This window comes from Corvus moneduloides, chromosome 3 (assembly GCF_009650955.1).
Source record: "Corvus moneduloides isolate bCorMon1 chromosome 3, bCorMon1.pri, whole genome shotgun sequence".
Classification (NCBI taxonomy): Eukaryota; Metazoa; Chordata; class Aves; order Passeriformes; family Corvidae; genus Corvus; species Corvus moneduloides.
The window spans coordinates 20,280,368-20,300,150 of NC_045478.1; the positions used below are offsets into that span (position 1 = coordinate 20,280,368).

Genomic DNA, 19,783 nt, shown 5'->3' on the forward strand with positions numbered 1-19,783 from the left:
GAGTAGAAAACTCTAGCATTGCCAATTTGAACTGATAAAATTTTAGCATCCTCCAAATATTGCTTCTACTTGTTTCTTTTTATTTCTGAGACCAAATCCCTCCCCATGTTACATTTAATTTTTTTTTTGTTTTGTTTTTCTGTCAGTGTCAGCAAAAACTGGGAGAAATTTTATAGTATTTGTCAGAGGAACTTAAATGCCTGAAAGAGAGAAGGACCTAAATGATGTGTTATTTTATTCTGCATTAGAAATAAAATAATGCACACCAGCATTCAAGATACAGTGACGGGGAGGGATAAAATCATACCAACAGCAGATGGTTTGGAACACAAATTCTTGCATTAAGACTTTATACAGCAGCTTTTTACAAGCTTCTGACAGGAGTAAGGTATCTTAATGCATCCAATGTATTTACAAAAATATAGAGTTTGGTAAAAGCCTTAATATGGGACCAGATCTGTCAAAAAAAAAGTCTTTATGAAAAGTCCACTTTTAGCATTAAAAAAATGCAAGCAGGATGTGAAAATGAAGAGTAACCAGAGTTATTACAGTTGTATTGAGAAATAGATATCAGCCCACATATAGAGAGAGTACTAGGAGGCAAAATTAAACCCCTTAGTTCTGAACACAGCAAAACTTCCAAGAGTATTTTTGCACAGAATTACTTGTGCTAAACAGAAATGCTTTTTAAACTCTTTGAAACTGCAAAATCATTGAATTAAAAATGCAGATGCTTTGGCTTTCTCATATTTAAAAAACACTGTTATTTTACAGTAAAATATTTTATATATAATCTTTTTTTAAAAGCAAAACTTTCAGAACATGTTTATAAAGTAAACCGAAAGCATTGTCACTCTGAATTCAGATTATATATGAGAAAATGAAACAACAATAAAACCCATCATTCATCTAAAGCATAAGAGTTTTCAGAAATTTCATCTAGAACAGACTCCCAAAGCTCAGGTGTACTCCTCTTCCAGACATCAATAAAAAAGGATCAGTGAAATAATTTCAGTGAGAGTGATCAAAAGAATACCATCTTCACTTAAACAACTGTGGCAGATCCACTCATTTTCCCATACCTTTAAGGATTTCGTCATGTCACAATTAAAAGGTTACAGAACTTTGATAATTATGGATAGATACAAATAAAACTACTTCATTGAAAAAAACAGATCTGTTTAAAAATGTTGTATATTCCTTCAAAGTCTGCTGTTGCTGAAGCCAAAGGAATTACATTTTAATATCCTAAAATGACTCTTTTTTCACATGCTTTGCTGGCATTAGTATAAAAATGCATTCTCATATAAAAGATGGTACTGTAATCTGGTGATTTCAAGAAGACATCATAGTTGGTTTTTTTAAACATTTGTGCACATTTGTGGTTCAGTATATCTGTATGCAAGAGACACTCTGGCACTAAAGTAAGATTTTTCAAAGGACTCAAATGATGGCTCATTATATTTTCACTGAATTTCAAAAAAAGCTTCTATTTATTTCAGTAGAAGTGGGACTAGCTCGGGGCTTTACAAAATAATTCCTAAGTTTAATACATCCATGTTTTAAAAGCTGGTCTTCTCAGGTTACTGCTAGACTTGAAACTTTTGCCTTTAGGTCATCTACTGAAATAACTATCTGATCTATTAATAATTGTTAATTTGTAATGCTCATGACATTATAACAGCTAACTGCACAAATGCTTTGCTTAGTAGAGCTCTCATTGGACAGACTGTCTTTTCAGAAACTTTCAGCATCACTGATATTAGGCATTAAACCAACATGCATATATTAGGGTTACATGTACATATGGGATCAAGTGAATTTTACTCTACAGCGAGTTGTGTTCCTATAGGAAGATGGAGGTGAACTTGTAGGTTCAGCTATTCCTTGGCAAAACAGATAGTGCAGAGCTGGATGCCTACTTTTGGCCATGGCATTCTCTCTGTAATATGAACCTATAGCTAAAGCAAATCTGACAGAAGAGAAGACTTGCTACCCCCTCTGCTGAACAGGCAGACAATGGCTTAAATCGTTTGTAGGAAAAGGCAGTGAGAAAAATGGACGCAGTAGGACAAAATCTAAGGGCAGCAGCTTAGAAATTATTATCTTCTAGCAGGGAAAATTCAAATCGTGTTCTTTAGGCTTGGCTTATGTCAGGAAGAGATTGTGCTTCCTCATCTCTGTGTCTGAGCAATGGCTACATCATTTTGCAGCAACTAATTTTTCCATAAAGAAAAGCAAGAATCAACAGTGACTTAAATGTTAAGAGTTTCCTACATGTAGATTGTCCCAAGCATATTTTCACATAACTGAGGCAGATTCCCAGTGGCAATCACAGTAATCAAGCTGTTTACTAAAACCGCTTGTTTTAGTAGTACCAGTAGAACTCTACTGTCTTACTTCAGCAAAGACAACAACTTAATTTTGATACAGTTTATTATTACATAATAATAAATATTTTTCATCTCTGGTGATCTATAAATTCTGGAATGTCACAGTTGAAAAGGGAATTTAATCAGAAATATCAAGAGACATTCCTGAGTACAAAGTTAAGTTCTGAATAAATGATGCTTTGACTGGGACTTAGTTTCTCTGCCTGACTCTTATAAATCGTGGGTGGAGAATAATAAGGAACACCAAAATTAAAAACAAAATCCAGCATCAAATTTCTAAGGTAATATTACTGTATAAATTTGAAATTCCATGACAGTAAATTATTGACAGTAAGTTCTTGACAGATTTAAAAGAATCACTGAATGGTTTGGGTTGAAAGGGTTCCAGAGCGGGCCTATTGCAGGGACACCTTCCACTAGACCGGGGTGCTCAGAGCCCCGTCCAACCTGGTCTTGAACTCCTTCAGGGATGAGGCATCCACAGCTTCTCTGGGCAACCTGTTCAGTGCCTCAACACCTTCCATGTATAGAATTTATTCCTAACATGTAATCTAAACCCACACTCTTTCAATTTAAAGCCATTCCCACTTGTTCTATCACTATGTGCTCTTGAAAAAGTCCCTCACCGGCTCTCTTGTGGCTTCTTCCTTATTCAAGTCTATAAGACCCTCTGGAAAATAGTAACAAAACTAGATTCCTGTGACATAATTTTTATCTAGATATTTGGATTTAAAAATAAATATATGTAATATATATAATATATTTAGATGTACTCTTTCAATATAAATAAATGCAATTTTAAGAATATCTTCTATTTTTAGAAATAATGGTCAGCATTTTATATTAATCAGGTTTAAAATAAAGGATACAGAAACAAGTTGGAGTTCAATAGCCTTGTAAATTGGTACATTCTCTCACTGTTTTAAAAATTCTAATAAATGCATCACTTGATTTTCATCTTTTATGTGAATTGTTGAATTATTATTAATTATTAAAAATGTATTTACTATTAATTTGTATGGTTCTCAGAACCTTTCTTTGTGTTAGAGAATGGTGGGTTTTTTGCATCAGTGTGAAAATGAATTAGAATCTAACACCATTTCTAAAGGTGACCAGTTAAATTAGAATTGTAATAAGCTTTCTGTGCATAATGAAAACAATCTAAAACTTAATTGTGTAATTAAACTGAATGTTTCTTGTAACAAACTGGTGAGTATCTTTTTAATGATGCTATAAATCTAACCTAATCTAAATGCTATTTAATATCTCACCTGAATGTAAGGAGAATATTTCCTTTGCTTAAATGTTTGTCTCAGAAATTAGTTCTGAAATTAGCATATGGTGGCATTTCCACTCTTAAAAGGACTCCTACACATAACTCTGTTTCATATATGCTTTGCAATCATCACAGAATTAAAAAAAGAGATAGCACTGCTAACTCTATTTAATATTTTTGCAATTTCAATATATTATTTGCAGCTCACAAGGCTTACACTGTGATCAACCAATCACGTTTTACTCAATCTCTCAGTTCACCATGAAGAATTAATAGAATCATAAACCAGAAATGACAATTACTTCCTATTCTGATTGCCTAATTTCTGCTAGGTTTTATTTAAGAGGACTTCTTTTGGCTCAGTCTCCAAGGGTGATTCAGACTACTATTTCTACACCACCATTTAATTCCCAAAGATGGGAATTAAACACTGTGTTTGTTTTGATGGCAGACTTACTGAGACAGCCAAAGTTCTGAGCATCTCGGGAATCAGGTAGTTGAAAGAGTTAGGTAAGCTGTGATAGATGAGTGGAAAGATAATTAATCTCTGACCAAGTTCCAGTGGGGGCACAGACTCTAAGATCCATTCTGATTCTATCTCGCTTGAGTTGTAGTAAGATCAATTAAAAATGCCACTAAAGAATGACTAGAAAACACGTTTTGTGTAATGTTGCAGGAAGAAGACACAGGAAATGAACTTCTTGTAGGCTGTCCAGATATGAGTATCACAAACCCTTCAGTCTTCTCTAAAACCAAAATCTTCAACTGAACTTGTACCTTTCACGCTAAAAAATAGTTTGAGATGGGGCTAATTCTACACTTCCATGCAGGTTGGCCCCCAAGGAAATGAAAGGAATACATATCCCTGACCTGAACGCATCCCTTTACATTCTTAGTGGCTTGTTGAGCGCTCAACTTTAAGCAAATATAAAGGCATGTTGCTAAAATATGCATTGAAGTTCAGTTTTTAAAAATAATATATTTAGAAGTCATTTGAACTTTTATGTAAGGGATTTTCTTCGTCTGGCTTGTAATTTTGAAATCATGAGGAATTTATAGTTATCTCTGGTGGACAAAGAATAAATGCCCAAGCACATAAATTAATTTTGGCTCTTTCTGGAGGTGCTCAAGATACGGGAGCTATTTATTCATTTAATTTGGTGAAAACATGAAGTCTTAAAATGCCAGTGCAATTTTGTGTAGCTTTTTCTTTTTGATCTTTCATCATTATGTGATTTTACACACCAAAGCAGCAAGTAGGTGATTTAATAATAAACATTGCTTCTCATGTTATAAACCACTTATTGCTTGTGACTGGTTAATAAGTAGCACATATGCATACAGTCACTATTACACTGATATTTTGTACAATAAAGTCAACTGAATACTTTTAAAAGGAAATTATGAGAAAAAATACTGGTTTCCTTGAAAGGTTATTGAGGTAAGTTAGAAAGAACTTATTCACTTCTGTATGTGTCAAATTAGTTGTAGTGAACCCTTTTGGAAGATTTTTAATAGAGGTGTGCATCTAAAATTAAGTAACAGTCCAGAAAAAACAGCAAGCAGTTGTAATGAGGAGGTTGCATAGATTATTTCCTGAGCTGTGAAAGAAGATGAGAGGGAAAGCATTACATGGACAAGTTTTATAAAGAAAACTTTAAAGCCATAAATCTTTACTAGAAAAACAAGAGGTGAAAATCAAAACCTGCCAACAGTAGTCTGAAAGGATTTGTACAATAAACAATATATGTTTCATGGAAAGCAACTTTCTCCTTCTCAGATGAAAATTTTATTAATAGGCTAGAAATTAATTCAAACTGATGAACGAGCAAAATCTATGACAAGATATTACAAGGAAATTAAAAAGATGGATAGAAGATAGCAAAAAGTAGCCAGGACCAGACACTTAATGAAAAATAGTCCAACAAGCAAAAAGGGAAAGACATGTAAAGCTGAGGAAAGGTTATTGAGTTAACCACTTCTTCAAAACAGTTATGTGATTTTTTGGTTGGTTGGTTAGTTTTAATCATCAATAACACGATTGCAGATTCCTTATGCATTTCATACAGATCAGCCTGAAGAACACACAGTGTATAGGGGGGAAATGTTAAAGTGGAACAGGAAGATGATGAACTAAGCATCATGTAAGGTGTGTCACTCTCATGTCTGTCATCTTTTTTAAGCATGGAAGACTCAAGTTCACAGATGAAAACAGCGACTGGCTGGAGTAACTAATATGTAAAAGCAAATAGTTGTTGCTTATAAAACAAAACAAAATTATTAATTGCACTTATCTATTACTTAAATTTTTAGGAATTTTAATCACGGTGTTTTAGCAGCACAATATTTGCAGAAAGAAAATTAAAAGTTTAATGTGGGAATCCTATAGAAATGAAGCTCCAGGTCTGCATGCACAATTACTCTCAATAATTATTTTTGCTTTATCCACGAACAGACATAAGCTGTCTGAGAGCAATTCTGAGTCACAATGATTCTGAGTCACATATTCAGCATCAAAAATCTTACTATAGAATGATTTGGTGTTAAGTTCTAGGAAAATAAAGACATGTTAAAAATGCATACAAAAATATAAAGCATCCACAGAATATGGAATTTATGTTAACTGATTTAAGAAGAGGGAAAACACAGGATAATTGCATCATACATTTATGTTCATTATAAAATGGTTTTGGATTTCCAATAGTGTTAAGTGAAATAATTTGCAACATTCATAAATCTTAATTTGTTTACTTTGGTTTTTTGCTTTGTTTACTTTTATTTGTAGTGTATATTTGTCACATGAGGACCCTGTATCATTCCAGGAACATGAATTGTACTGCTAACATTTCTCTATACATTCATATCCCTGACTTGAACAAAATATATATAATAATTTTATTTCAAGGGTTTATTTCTCTGTTGATGTCAGTCACTGAATCACAGAAAAAAATGGAAAAAAGTTAACTAGAAGTACTTACCTTTAAGCATGAAAAATAACAAGGCAGCAAAACTTCTTGATTATTCTGTTATAACTGAATGGAATCCAGCCTATTTTAATTCTTGGAGTAACTCATATTAAACAAATTTTTTGTCCAAGCAATGCAAATGGTTTCAATTGAGTAGGTTATTCAGCTGTATGAGGATTGGAAAGAACTTGCAGCATCTTCATCACAGCTGGAAGTACGAAAGGAAAACTTTCTTTTGTGTTAGAATTGCTAGTGAGGAGAGTATGTAACCATGTCTTATCACTATATACTAACTGCAGGTACTTTAGAGACACTGGTAGATGACTTTCCCACTGCATGGTTTTTTTCAGTTTTCTGAGAATTCTTTCATTTGTAAAGCAGACTCCTCTTTTCTGTCCTTTTCCAGCCATGGAACAAAGCTTACATGTACAAGGTTTCAAGATGACAAAACTGTTGGTCCAATTTTTCTACAGGTGACAGTGAAATGTATTACTGTCACCCTTTCCTCTGTCCACTACCACATACTGTTCCAATATTCTCCTCCATCCTCCTGTTGAACAGAACTGATCCAAATCATCCCTTTGAGATGTTTCTGCATTAATTTAATAATCATATCCAGGACTCAGATAAGTCAGTATAATTTCCTTTGGAAAAAATAGTCTGAGGCAAGGGAACAATACTGATTAAGAAATTAAAAAAAGACAACATTGAAAAAATGTGAAATAAAATCCTGTAGTACTGACAAGACCAACCTGAAGGGTCAAAGAATTAGTAAGGGCTCTGAAAAATGTGCTAGCATCTTATTTTTGAAGATTTCTACACTATAAATATCTTGGAAAAAAAACAAAACCAGAAGACAAATTACCTAATCAGAGCATCATTTATTCATCTTGCACTATTTAGGATGTTTCAGGTGAGACAAACATTCTTGCTGGGATTTGTGGGAGATGATTTAACTTCAATATATGATTGAGAAGTTTTCATTGCCTATCTTCCACCATTGCAATGCTGACTTTTATTACCAGACTCACGGAAACACTTTTTAACAGCATTTCTCTCTTTCAGTTGCCTTTCTGCTTTACTTCCATTGCACTTTTATTGCCCCCATCTAGCCAAGTTATGCCATCAGCAACTACAATAGTTCTTCTAGGAAAAAAATCCCATATATTTCTAGCACGTGGATCCAATATCTGTTTGCTTGTTATCATTGTCTGTAAATAGATTCATTTCACCAGGAACACTGAATTTCAGAGTTTCTCAGTAAACTTCTTTTTGTAAACAATTGCAGCTTGAAATAGGGCTCTAAGATAGCTGGAAGGGGAACAATATTGTGAGGGGTGTTTCTTCCTGCTTTATTGCATCCTTTCTGTCATCTACTGCTGCTACCATTTTCAGAAGAAATGTAAAAAAAAAAAAAAATCACACAACACGGGTAGATAAAATTCAAATGGCCACTGCAACTTAACATTTCTTTTTGTAAACTGCATAAGGACAGAATCTTCTCAGAAATACAGCTCTAGTTGCAGAAACACCAAATACAAAGGGTATGTACAAGATAAGGTTAACAAAAACTTATAGGCAAGCTCCTAACTACACTCAACAGTAAACAGGACAGAGCCCCTTTTAAATAAGAATGGCTGAAATGGCACAGTGCAATCCAACACCTGCCATGAATTTTGCCCAATCATTTATGAATAAAAAATAATTTCCTAAATTCTCCAAAAGAATAACTTTTACAGACTGGCATACCAGTGACAACCTTTAATTTTCTGGATACTGAAACACCAGTTCTTTTTCTATTTTATGTAATATTAAATTGCAGCTGATTCATGCTGCTCTTGACATTATTCTGAAAAGAAAGGCACTCGCAACAGCATTTATGTTTTGAAGGAAGAAATACAATAGTGTAGTCAAAAGACTTTTCACTGCTGGAGAATGACCACAGCACTCTGAACTCCACTGACACAGTGGTTTACAGTAAATTTGGATGTATCCAACCGTGTGAGAGAAAATTAAGATATAGGAAAACACATACGGAGACTTGAACACTGTAATCAGGATTTTATTCGAAAGACTCTCCTGGAGGTTTCACATAGGTTATACCACAGCTGCAGGAAATTTAATGTCTTTTTTTGTGAAATGAGTCTAGATGACTGTTTGATTCAAATGACAAAAGATCATTCCACAAGCAAAGAATCATTCCTTAATTTTAAGATCATAAGGATATAAAAGAAAAACAAGTTTTGAGATTTAACAATAAATATTCAGAAATCCAATCAGATAAAGAGCCAGCTAATCTCCACCCTTGTTATACTTAATTTTAATTATGTTATCTGCTTTCTATATGGATAATAAATATGAGGATTGAATGGTTGGTCAAACAGTTGTATCATAATTTCTTGGAGGGTTCATGTGAGAAAATACTTTATGCATGCTCAATATGCATTATTAATCCCTCCCTGATGCACAAAATTTTTCAGGAAGAATCAATTTTTTCCTAAAGAGCTGCATTTCTTCTCAGAAGTGCAGGACTAGGAACATTACTGTTAGAAAATCTTTTTTTATTCCTTCATCAGTCTGAAGAGACAAATGGAGGGTTTTAAGCAAGCACCTTGTTAGAACCCAGAAACCTGGTTAGAATCCCAGAGATTTGTAAATTTAGACAAGCTGATTCAACACCTGTGATAGGACTCCTGCTCCTTGCAAGTCATGTTAATACAATGCTGTGATCCAGTGTTCTCACTATTTCAAATGCCTTTCGGAGGTTCAGAGGGCACAGTAAACCTGAGCATACCAAATCAAATTTGCATTTGTGCTAAACTGTGTAAATACATTTTTAATTGAAGAAGGCCTATAGTCTCAATCCATACACTCCCATACCACTCGTCCTGTTCACTTGAGAGTATGGGTCTAGACTTACTAGCCAGCAGAAAGTGATAATCTGCCATTTCATTCTGGGAATTCAAGACTATTACAAACTTCTTTTCACTTTTATGCTGTCTTCAATCTCTTCCAATGTTAACAAGGACAATCTCAATTCACCAGTAATATAAGAGCAAAATATTTCTTCTTTGAAAACAGAACCATGATGTAAAACATAACCTATTTACTTTATGTGAGAGGAAAATTAGCTTTCTGGAAGAAAATGTTCAAGTTGGACTAAATAAACTCCTACGAATTTTCCAGTGGTAAAATGTAATAATTTCCTGTTTTTCATAATCAAGGTGAACTTACAAATTACTACTTTAAATTATCAATCTGTCATAACATGCTCATTGACTGTTATTATACAGTCATTGACAGAAAAATATTGATGTGATGATGAACCTTTCAGAAGTCTTCTGTGTATTAAATGTACTCAGATCCTTAGTCATGGAGGACATCAATCTAATGCAATTATTAAGCATACAAACAATCTAAACTTGTTATACTTATTTTACAGATGAAATGATTTAAATTATTCACTACTTACCCCTGTTCGTTGAACTTCCAAGAAAATCGCTCTCTGAAATGATTTCTCCCACACTGCCAATTCACAGCCAAGCTCTACATTGAAATAATGACTCTTGCCATGTCCAACCATAACACTGAAACAATACGGCCTCTGGTCTTCAAGATCGAAGTCCTGGTGAATACCTAAATACAAGTTTGCTTGTAGCCAGCAATCATCAACAAGCCAGAGCTGAAAGACATGTTTCAGTATGTGATTCTTCATCTGGCAAAACCACAGTTGAAGCAACACTGTCTTCTGTAAGTGATGGGTACTTGGATATACTATGGCATTATGTCAACAATTAACTTGAAGAAATGTTCTAGGAGTTAAACAATTTTATCAAAGACAGATTCTCTCTTTGCTTTTTATTTGCTTTACCCCCTATCATGCAATCCAAGCTACTACTGCAGTTCCAAAATACTGTCAAAATCACCTAAGCAATACATATAAAATCTAAAATGAGTTTGTACCAATATATTGTTTACAGTGAAAAAGAAGGAAATCCCTGAATGTTTCAATACATTGCAGGAGGTGTGTACCAGCTCTACAGGAGACAATAATTACTCAATTCTACTTGGGTTCCAGTATTCGAAACCCCAAGGAATGCAGCAATTTATCAAGCACCCCAGGGCTAATTCTGGAAATAACAACATGAGCATGTCCTCTGACAGTTGTCAATGCTATTCTGTAACTACAAGGACATGGAAGCAAGATCCTGCCATCACTTTCAAGATAAAGAAGAGAAACTTCACATTAAACTTTCGTTATAAAAAATATCCCTGTAATAGAATGTAATTGTAAACAAATTAATACAAGAAACTTCCCTAATATTTCAAGACTTCATTGATTAACATAAATATAGAGGAAAAGAAAACGAAATAAAAAAGCTAATACTTACACATTAAGTTCTTGCACAGCCTTAATTTCCAAATGACACATATTTTTATATTTCTATTTATCAGAGAGAACCTTTCCCTATCCCCCTTTCTTTATGATATCATGAGGCAGAAAAGACTGAAAGCCCAAAATAATTAGCAGTGATTCATGGGGCATCTTGGGAGCAGCACATATTGCCACCAGGGTTCACAGTACTGTGTTGTCAAAATTAGCCCTGCAGGTACTTGAGGAGAGAACCAACTTGATGAAGCTCAAAGTTATTTTACAACACTCCTTTGCACTGTTGAAAAGGACATTGAACAAAATTTCTGCATATATTCAGGTGTTCAGCAGCTATGGAGGGACAGGTATTACATCTGCTTCAAGACTCACTGCTGCATATCCTGGCTTGTAGACTACTATATTAGTATTTTTTAATTTGTATGTGAAAATACTAGGCAATAAAAGAAAATAAAATGTTTTTAAGACACATGTACAGGATTACAGTAAGAGTTTGAATTATGAGACAAGCTATAGGAATAAACACACACGATAAAAGACATTGCATTTCAAATCATCTGTTTGTTACCTCCAAATGACCACAAATATGCAAGTGCATGTTATATATATGAATTTTAAATCACATATTTGTGTATTCACATGTATGTATACATACACCCAAATCTAAAATACATCAAACATTTTGTTTTAAAATTTAAGTTCCATATTGGATTCTCATTTTCCATGTTTAACTCTTGTGTCATCATAAACATAGATGAGAAACTTACAATTAGGTATGTAACAAGAGCACCTCTTAAGAAGAGCACCTCTCCTTATAATTCATCTTTCATGAGAAGGTACAATAACATACTCTACCACAGTTTTGCACTAGTTCTAACCAGCTTCTGAAAATACTTAAGAATACCCTCCCCAAACAGCAGCTTTTACAACACAACTCGATTATATGTAGTGCAGAAACGTTAATCTCTTACAATTTTTTCCTATCTCTTTTTGACTTGTTCAGTTTGCCTCATTGTCATTTATACAAAAGAATTGACAGAGAAGAGGTTAAAGAGTTCAATTTGGGCTTTTGCACTTTCGCTAACATATTCATGAAGACTAGCAATTAAGCATTCATTTATTAAAATGTCAAGAACATTAAAGAGTTGAATCTTGGGTAGTTTATTTCCCCACTTCTTTTTCTTAATGAAAAAGTCCAGCAGAAGTTGCTTTAAGGACAGAATATCCTTGAAATTATCATAATATTGAAGGAAGAACTGAGTTTCAGCAGTAATATTTAAAGGAGAAAAAAACAGAAACAAAACCCAAGCCGCAGTAAAATCTTCTCAAAAGGCTTAATGTGTATATATTTCATTGGTGCCTGACTTATAAATAAGTAAAATTATAAAAAATATTAAGGAGACCAAATAAATGATCTGTCTGCTTTTTGGTGGTGTCTCAGTGATGGGCAGGACCTGAATTTCCCCATATGTTCCCAGCTGGAGACATGGTCACGCCAAAATAATGCCATGCCAACAAGAATATGGCTCTGCTCCTGTGCCTTGCATTCTGGAGCTGAGCTCTGGTCCTGAACTCCTGTTTTCCTTGCATGGCAGTGCCAAAACGTTTCCTTCCCATGTCCTGAATAACTGTTCAATTGGAAAAAACCCCAACAAATAAAAACCTCAACAAAAAACCCTACACACTGAAAACCAAACCAAACAAAAAAAAAACCCCAACCAATGCCAAACAAAAAGCCTTAAGCAGTTCTGCTTCAGTGCAGGATCTGTTACAGGTAACAGAGCCACAACCTGCCTTTTCCACAACATCATTGCATGGTTAAAGGAGAAACAACAGAGGACAGGACAGCAGCTGGTGAGAACTAAAGATGACTTTTCATTTTTCACTGAAACAGTATTTTATCTGAAAAGATGGATTTTTTTTTCTGAAAATGTTAATTTTTACTCTCCTAGACAAATAGGCTCTCATCTAGTAGCCTTATCTCACCTGAAAAGTTGTTGGGTTTTTTTTGTTGTTGTAGAACAAAATTAATCTGATGCAATTTATTAGAAAATATATTCTTTAAGTCAATTATTTACACAAAGTGCTAAGATTTTTCCCCAAATCTTTGATTGGGCCAAGCTAGACAGAAAACATGACTGTGTCTAGTTGGGGGAAGAAAATGAATTCTGCGGGACACAAACCCAACATGTTGCCCTTTGTAAATAAAAACTCACTATAGTACTTGATAGAATAATCAATACATAAGATACAAAAAGGACAAAATTTTTTTCTTTTTAATTACTAAAATTAAATACAAGTATCTTTGTATGAATCAAGAACTACAGCAAGAGCATTATTCTTCATGTTGGCTCAAAAATCTGACCCACTAAGAAAAAAGCCAGTATCATTATGCTCAGCAGTGTGTCTCACTGACACTTCACACACCCAGCTCTAATACTGAAACCTTCCTTCAATATGAAAGCATTTTAGTAACTTGCTCACTTGGCGCTTAGCCTGTTTTCCATATTCTCTTACACTTGCACAGCTAATGGACTAGTGATTGCAAATAGTTTTTTAACAACAGATGAAATATTTGAATGCTAGCTATTCCTAGTTAAGATTAACTTGAGTTTATCATGAACTGGAAAAGGTAAACATTCTTTACTAAATAATATCATTGGAACTGCTGGGAAACCTACCTTGTGAATTTTAAATAGAACCTCACAGAGGTTATAGATTTTTTCAGCTCGTACCCAGTCTAGTGTGCTTACCTATAATATAAAAAAATAAATATTATAAACACATTCTTTATTCAAAAATCATGTTCAGATGAAAAAAACTGAAAAGGCTTCACCCATCATTATTCTGCTGGATGCTTTAAATACAGGCACAACACTTCATTTAATACCCAGCACTTAGAAAAGACTGTCAAATAGCATTAAATTTTTACAGGAAACAGGAATTAAAAAGGTGTTAAATAATTTCACTGGGGTTTTTTTTCCCAGTATGATGGAAACCTCTTTGTAATCTCTGTGGTTAGTTACACAAGCATATTTATTTCTCAAGATGCTAACACAGAGAACACAGTCTCAAACACAGAGCCATTCAGCTTCATGTCTCAATCTTAAAAAAATCTTACAATCAACAGATCAAGATGTATTCCTAAATTCAGTTTTGAGTTTACATGCACTAGGGTGTGAATAATTCAATATTTATTCCAAAAACTGTAAAGGACTATGTGACTGAAATATTTGAAATTAAGAATAGTAGTCTTAATAATATGAAAATACCTATTTTTTGTTTCCCTTTGATTTCATTACTTAATCCTGTTGACATGACAGGCTGTTAAAATTTGACAGCAAGAATGATGTTCCAAGTTTTTACCAAATTTTACCAAATTCTACTTCATGGTATAATGTGATAATCTGTTTACTTTTAAAAACAATACCTAGCCTATGTAGTTCAAGAAAGAATAAAACAACTTATACACAAGAAAAATTCAAAGGGAATACATATTATTTTTGCTTATATATTTTAGAGCAAAATCCTAGCACTTGGGGAATGCACAGGAATGGCTGCATAGATACATGAAGGATTTGACTAAATTGTAAATCTGAGGCTTTTGGCATATGGAAACAAGTGTTTAGGTAACTCTAATAGTAACTTGGCTAATTTAAAATTCTAGGGCTGATTCAGCTTTGTCCTATTCCCAACCCCTGCCCAAAAGGAAAAAAGCAGAAAAAAAAATTAAAACTATGTAAGTAAAGAAAAATTTGCTTGTCAAAAATCTGGTTTATGTGGATGAAACTTAACTAGAAAAAATGATGAAATTCAATAATAAGACTCTTTTTCTGTGTTCACAGTAGCACAAAAAGTATTTCTCCTGATGGTTTGCAAGGAGATATCAACATGTTTTGGTTGTTTTTAAATTTATCTTAAAGTTTAATTTTTAAGTCTCTTTAAATTCTAAGCTGTTAAACAGAATTGTAACAACAGGAGGAGAATCCAAACCACTACAACACCTACAGGCCTCTGATTTATCTTCTATTGGTTATTAAATGTTACTTCAGAGTCCTTTGGAGGAGTAATGTGAACTTGGTGTTAGTTTCTTCCTAATCTTAAGAATCCGAATTAATTCTTAACAATCTAGCCTTCTCTCAGTTTCTCTTAGGTTAGATTAGGTTTTTGAGATGATTAAATTTAGTTATTATGAATCACCTACTGAAACAGGACTGAAGAACTCTAGAAGAGGAAGTTCTAGCACCACATTTTTTCAGGATATAGAGGGACTCGTTCTAAGATTCTTCATTTCACAGTTTTTATATCTTACCAATCAAATGGCAAACATCACTTTAATACAATACATCAACTAGAATGTGTAAAAACATGTTACACACTTCGTTTTATTACAAGCAATGTCTCACAAATTAAAGCTCAAAACATTACATACTGATAATTTTAAAATTACATTATAGAAGTATATAGTACTACTTAAACCTTTTCATATTGAAATCCAATGTTAGCTGGTTTAGAAAATAAATTTAAAGAAATTTTAGGTTTTAACTTGTCCTCCCATCACTTCATAAAAGGTAGCAATTTTTAAAGATATATATTTCTATTTTTTAGGTTTCCATTTCTACTTTTCTTCTTGTAAGGTCCATTCAATATTTTGTTTGAGTTTTAAATTTTAATTATTGTACAAATAAGAAATAATGTAAGTTTTAAAACAACTGAAACAGAGGACTTATAAAGCTAATTCATAAAGAAATATATCTTTAAACATGCTTACATAGAGTAAGTACTGCAGGTCTTGGCTTAATCTTATTTCCAGGGAAATATTTTGTACTTTGGTGGCTCTTTTGAAAATAAAGTGATTAAATAATACATGTTTTGCCCCATTACTGTTGATCCTCCAAAGGTATATTCATGCTTTTTGCAAAATAAGGTATAGAGTAGAATGGGGGCTAGTTCATTATTTGGTCTTGAATATCTCAAAGGGAAAGGATCTTTTCCATCTAAGTTAACAGCAGGACAATCCTTTATTGCTCTAAGTGGCTAGACATAGAAGCATAAGCACTGATTCATCTGCTGTTTATGAAACTGACTTTAGTGACATGGGCTATGACTTGAAAGCTGTTGAGATATGAAAGGACTTTCATTTGCTCATATCATTTGTTTTGATTCCTGAAGATTAATTTTAACTGTTGGAGTTCTTTGCACTGTTAGTGATGGACAGTGGTGACACTGCTGTGCCATTAAATTCACTCTGAATACTTCAGACTTCTTCCCATTATCCCATGCATCTCTTTCATCCTTTGATGCTGTGTAACCTCATAGGACTTTTTCAGCAGAGACAGGTAGTGATGGTGACAACTGCTGGCACATATATAAGCCAAGGCTTTATTTTATTGTGTATATCAGAGAAAGGCTACCATACTTACAGAGTGAAACAGTGTGAATACCACTGTGTGCAAGGTGCTCAGAACACAAATGACATGTTGAGAGGAATTTTAAGGAGGCAAAAGAAACATATTACAAAGGAATACTAGAATCTAAATAGACAGCTGACATTATTTATAGTTTTATCAGAACTACCATAGTATGTCTAAGCTTAAAATGTTATTGTTATAGATTGCTTTACTTTAAAAAAAAACCTGCAAATAATCATATACTCCTAGTCAAGGAGAAAAGCTGTAAATAATCAGAAAAGTTCACAAAAATTGCAATATCCTTCATTCGATTTAAAGAATGTTCCAGTTGATTGCAGGTTATCCATCAGCACACATTTAATAACTGGGTAATAACTAACTAAGATAAATGAGATGCTCAAGTATATTTCTTAGGCAATAAAACAGTTTTTCTCATTATTTCCCCTTGGAATTGTTCCTGCAGGTATTCTATACATTGCAATTTCTTGGGACTATTTTAGCATGACAGTATTATTATTTTTTAGGAAGCATTTGACAAAATGTTTCAAACAGATATATTTAGAATAGATGACTTAACGAGGCACACTTGCATTCATTGAATTTAGTTCTGACAGTGTCAGAAATAGTGGCAAAATACATGAGAGTTTAATTAGCATTCAGTAAGCTCCTACTTACAAATTATCATGTTTGTCTAGTATATGAATTTATGACCAACAGAAGCTGAATGTTACTTTTATCATTGGCAAACCAACTCCTTAGCTAACCCAATGCATTATGTATGGCATACTTGGTTCTGTAGACATTTAGCTATATTAATCCTTTAAGAAACATTGTAAAAATAAGACATTCATAAACTCACAGATAACACTGAGCTGATCAAAAGATAATAAAGCCAAACAGAGTTACAAAAAATAGGAACCTGCAATTACAGTTTTAAGTCTCTAATGAGAGACTGAAATAGGTATGTAGAGTTGCAAAAGTCCCTACTGTTGAAGAAGTACTTTTTACTTTAGCATGAGTTTCTGCAATTTCCTCATGGTTTAAAAACAGGCATTGCAGTGGAATTCTGAAAATAAACAAACTAGTAAAATTTAGCTTTACACAGACCGGGTGATCTCAGCATAAGTTCAAACTCATATTCCAACTATACTTACCTTTAAATGTGTGTTTTAATCATTGGCTTTTCTTTAGAAAGTTAAGATTTAAAATACAGAGAAAATAATAAACTCATTCTGACACATACAATGCAGTGAACAATTGACTCAGAAAGTTACTCCCTAGAAGAGAATTCTGCAAGTATAAAATAGGCGTAAAAGACTTTCATGCCTGCTCTGAGATCACCACTAAAGAAAAAAATATGGGGTGCATGTAAAAGAGAATCATACTTCAAAACTCACTTAAATCAAATTAACATAACATAGTCTTTGACTTTCTCTGAACACAGAATCTGATTCTAGAAGTCTCCAGAGCCCCCCAAAATATTAAAAACATTTGAATAAGTAATGGAAGAAAATCCAAGCGTCTATAATATTTATTACTGGAATACAGCAAATGCTGCATTATCTGAGAATTAAGCAGAAGCATCCAATCTGCGTAGAAGTGCTAAAAAAGTCTAAGGAGAAGATGAAATACTTCTAGGTAAAGCATAATTAATTTCACTGGTCTCTTCACTCTTCAATGGAAAAAACCCCAAGAATAATTTAAAAAATTATTGTAAGATATTAAAAAGGAAAACAAGAATCAAGACCTGTTCCTGAGGTAACTATGATATGGCATTATAAGAAGCCTAAAGATGTCCCAAACAACTCAAACTGGATGGTACAAAACACACACTAAAACACAGATCCTAGCAAATCCTATAGCAACATAAATACAGACTTGTGTGTAGAATTAGAAAGTTTACCAAAAATGATCAGGGTTAAGTCTGTGCCCTCCAACTTATTGCCACCTCTCTCCTAATATGTTACATTGACATCCTGTGTAATGTAAATTACCAATAGATGTATTTAGAACTTACATGGCAGCATTAAAAACACTGCATGTCTTAATTACATTGCACAAGCTTCTCTATACTGTCTGTCAAAGGTGGAACTATTTATGTTACTTTCACAATATTCTTGTATTCATTCTTTTCTTAAAATTATAAACAGCACATGCAGTGATTGTCTAGCTGCCTTCACGTTAAATCACTTCAGTGCTATTTATTTAATCACAAGGAAAAAGATAGTTTTGCAATTAAGGGTTACACAGCAGATCTAAGGATATGGCTATGTGAAGACTTTAATGTAAAAACTGTAATGAACCCTAAGGAAAACATAAAAAAATTAAACAGTACAGATGTCCCCTACATCTAGCCCATATTCCACTAAAAAAACCCCATTAAATTATTTCCTGGAAATTTTCAAAGACATAAAAAATAGTTCAATTTTGAATGACAATTTAGAATAATTTTTCCTCAATTTCTTCTAGGATATGAATTTAGAACTTTTCCAATATCTGAAAATTGACAGGAATTCTATAGATGCTTTTAGAATGTAATAAAGTACTGCTTGTATATTAAAATTGACACAAGATTAATTTCTATTGGTTCAATGGTGTTTTTCAGATATGCAGTTTTCAGAAATGGGTCACGCTTCCAATACAGCAGTCTGCAAATGAAATCTGTAAATTTCTTAAATACAATTAAATAAGCCACTTCAGGGATGCAGAAAAACCATTCTCTGTTAATCACACCATTCTTGCTATCTACTTCTATGGTGAAACTTCTACATTTCTGGAATCATCTGAGATATTGCACAAATAGTATATAAATAGAATATTACTTGTCATAGTGATTTCTTTCATAGTATAATTGCCACATTTTTCCACAATTTTCTTTATTTTTGCTCATAGATAACTATGTTTTCCATTCTTAGGAAAGTTACCAGCTGTATTTACATTCATGTCATCTTTTACACACAATGAAATAGAAAAGGAGTGGAAATTGTACCAGATCCTTTTACAAGCAGTTGTAAAGTTATGGCTGAAGGTAAGTGTAGAACTTATAGGTCATCTGCTTTGTGCACACTATATTGATATACTGATATGCTGTGTTGATTCAGAATACAAATAGCAATAGCAACATCTTTTAAATAAAACATGTTAAACTTGTCTCTTGTAAAGATCATGCAAGTTGAAACATCTATATTTTTGTAATTGAACAGTCCAGTTTTTTTTTCTCCCACTTAAGACAGTTAAAAAACCAAACCTCGGAGCAACGGTAAGAGCAGTACCATCAAGTATCTCTAAAAAGAGTGAAGGAGCTCTATGCCCAGTTTCGTGTGGGGACCTGTGTTTCCAGCTACAGA

General features: G+C 33.4%; 1 protein-coding gene across 1 annotated transcript in view; it reads right to left on the reverse strand.

Annotated features, from left to right (window-relative positions):
• The window catches only part of SNTG2 (syntrophin gamma 2), a 151,495-nt gene that overhangs the window by 15,888 nt on the left and 115,824 nt on the right, over positions 1-19,783 (reverse strand). The window contains exons 13-14 of the mRNA XM_032101399.1: positions 13,707-13,778; positions 10,108-10,317 (exon numbers count right to left, since the gene is read on the reverse strand). Coding sequence (XP_031957290.1) covers positions 10,108-10,317; positions 13,707-13,778 — 282 coding nt within the window. The remainder of the gene's footprint in view (positions 1-10,107; positions 10,318-13,706; positions 13,779-19,783) is intronic.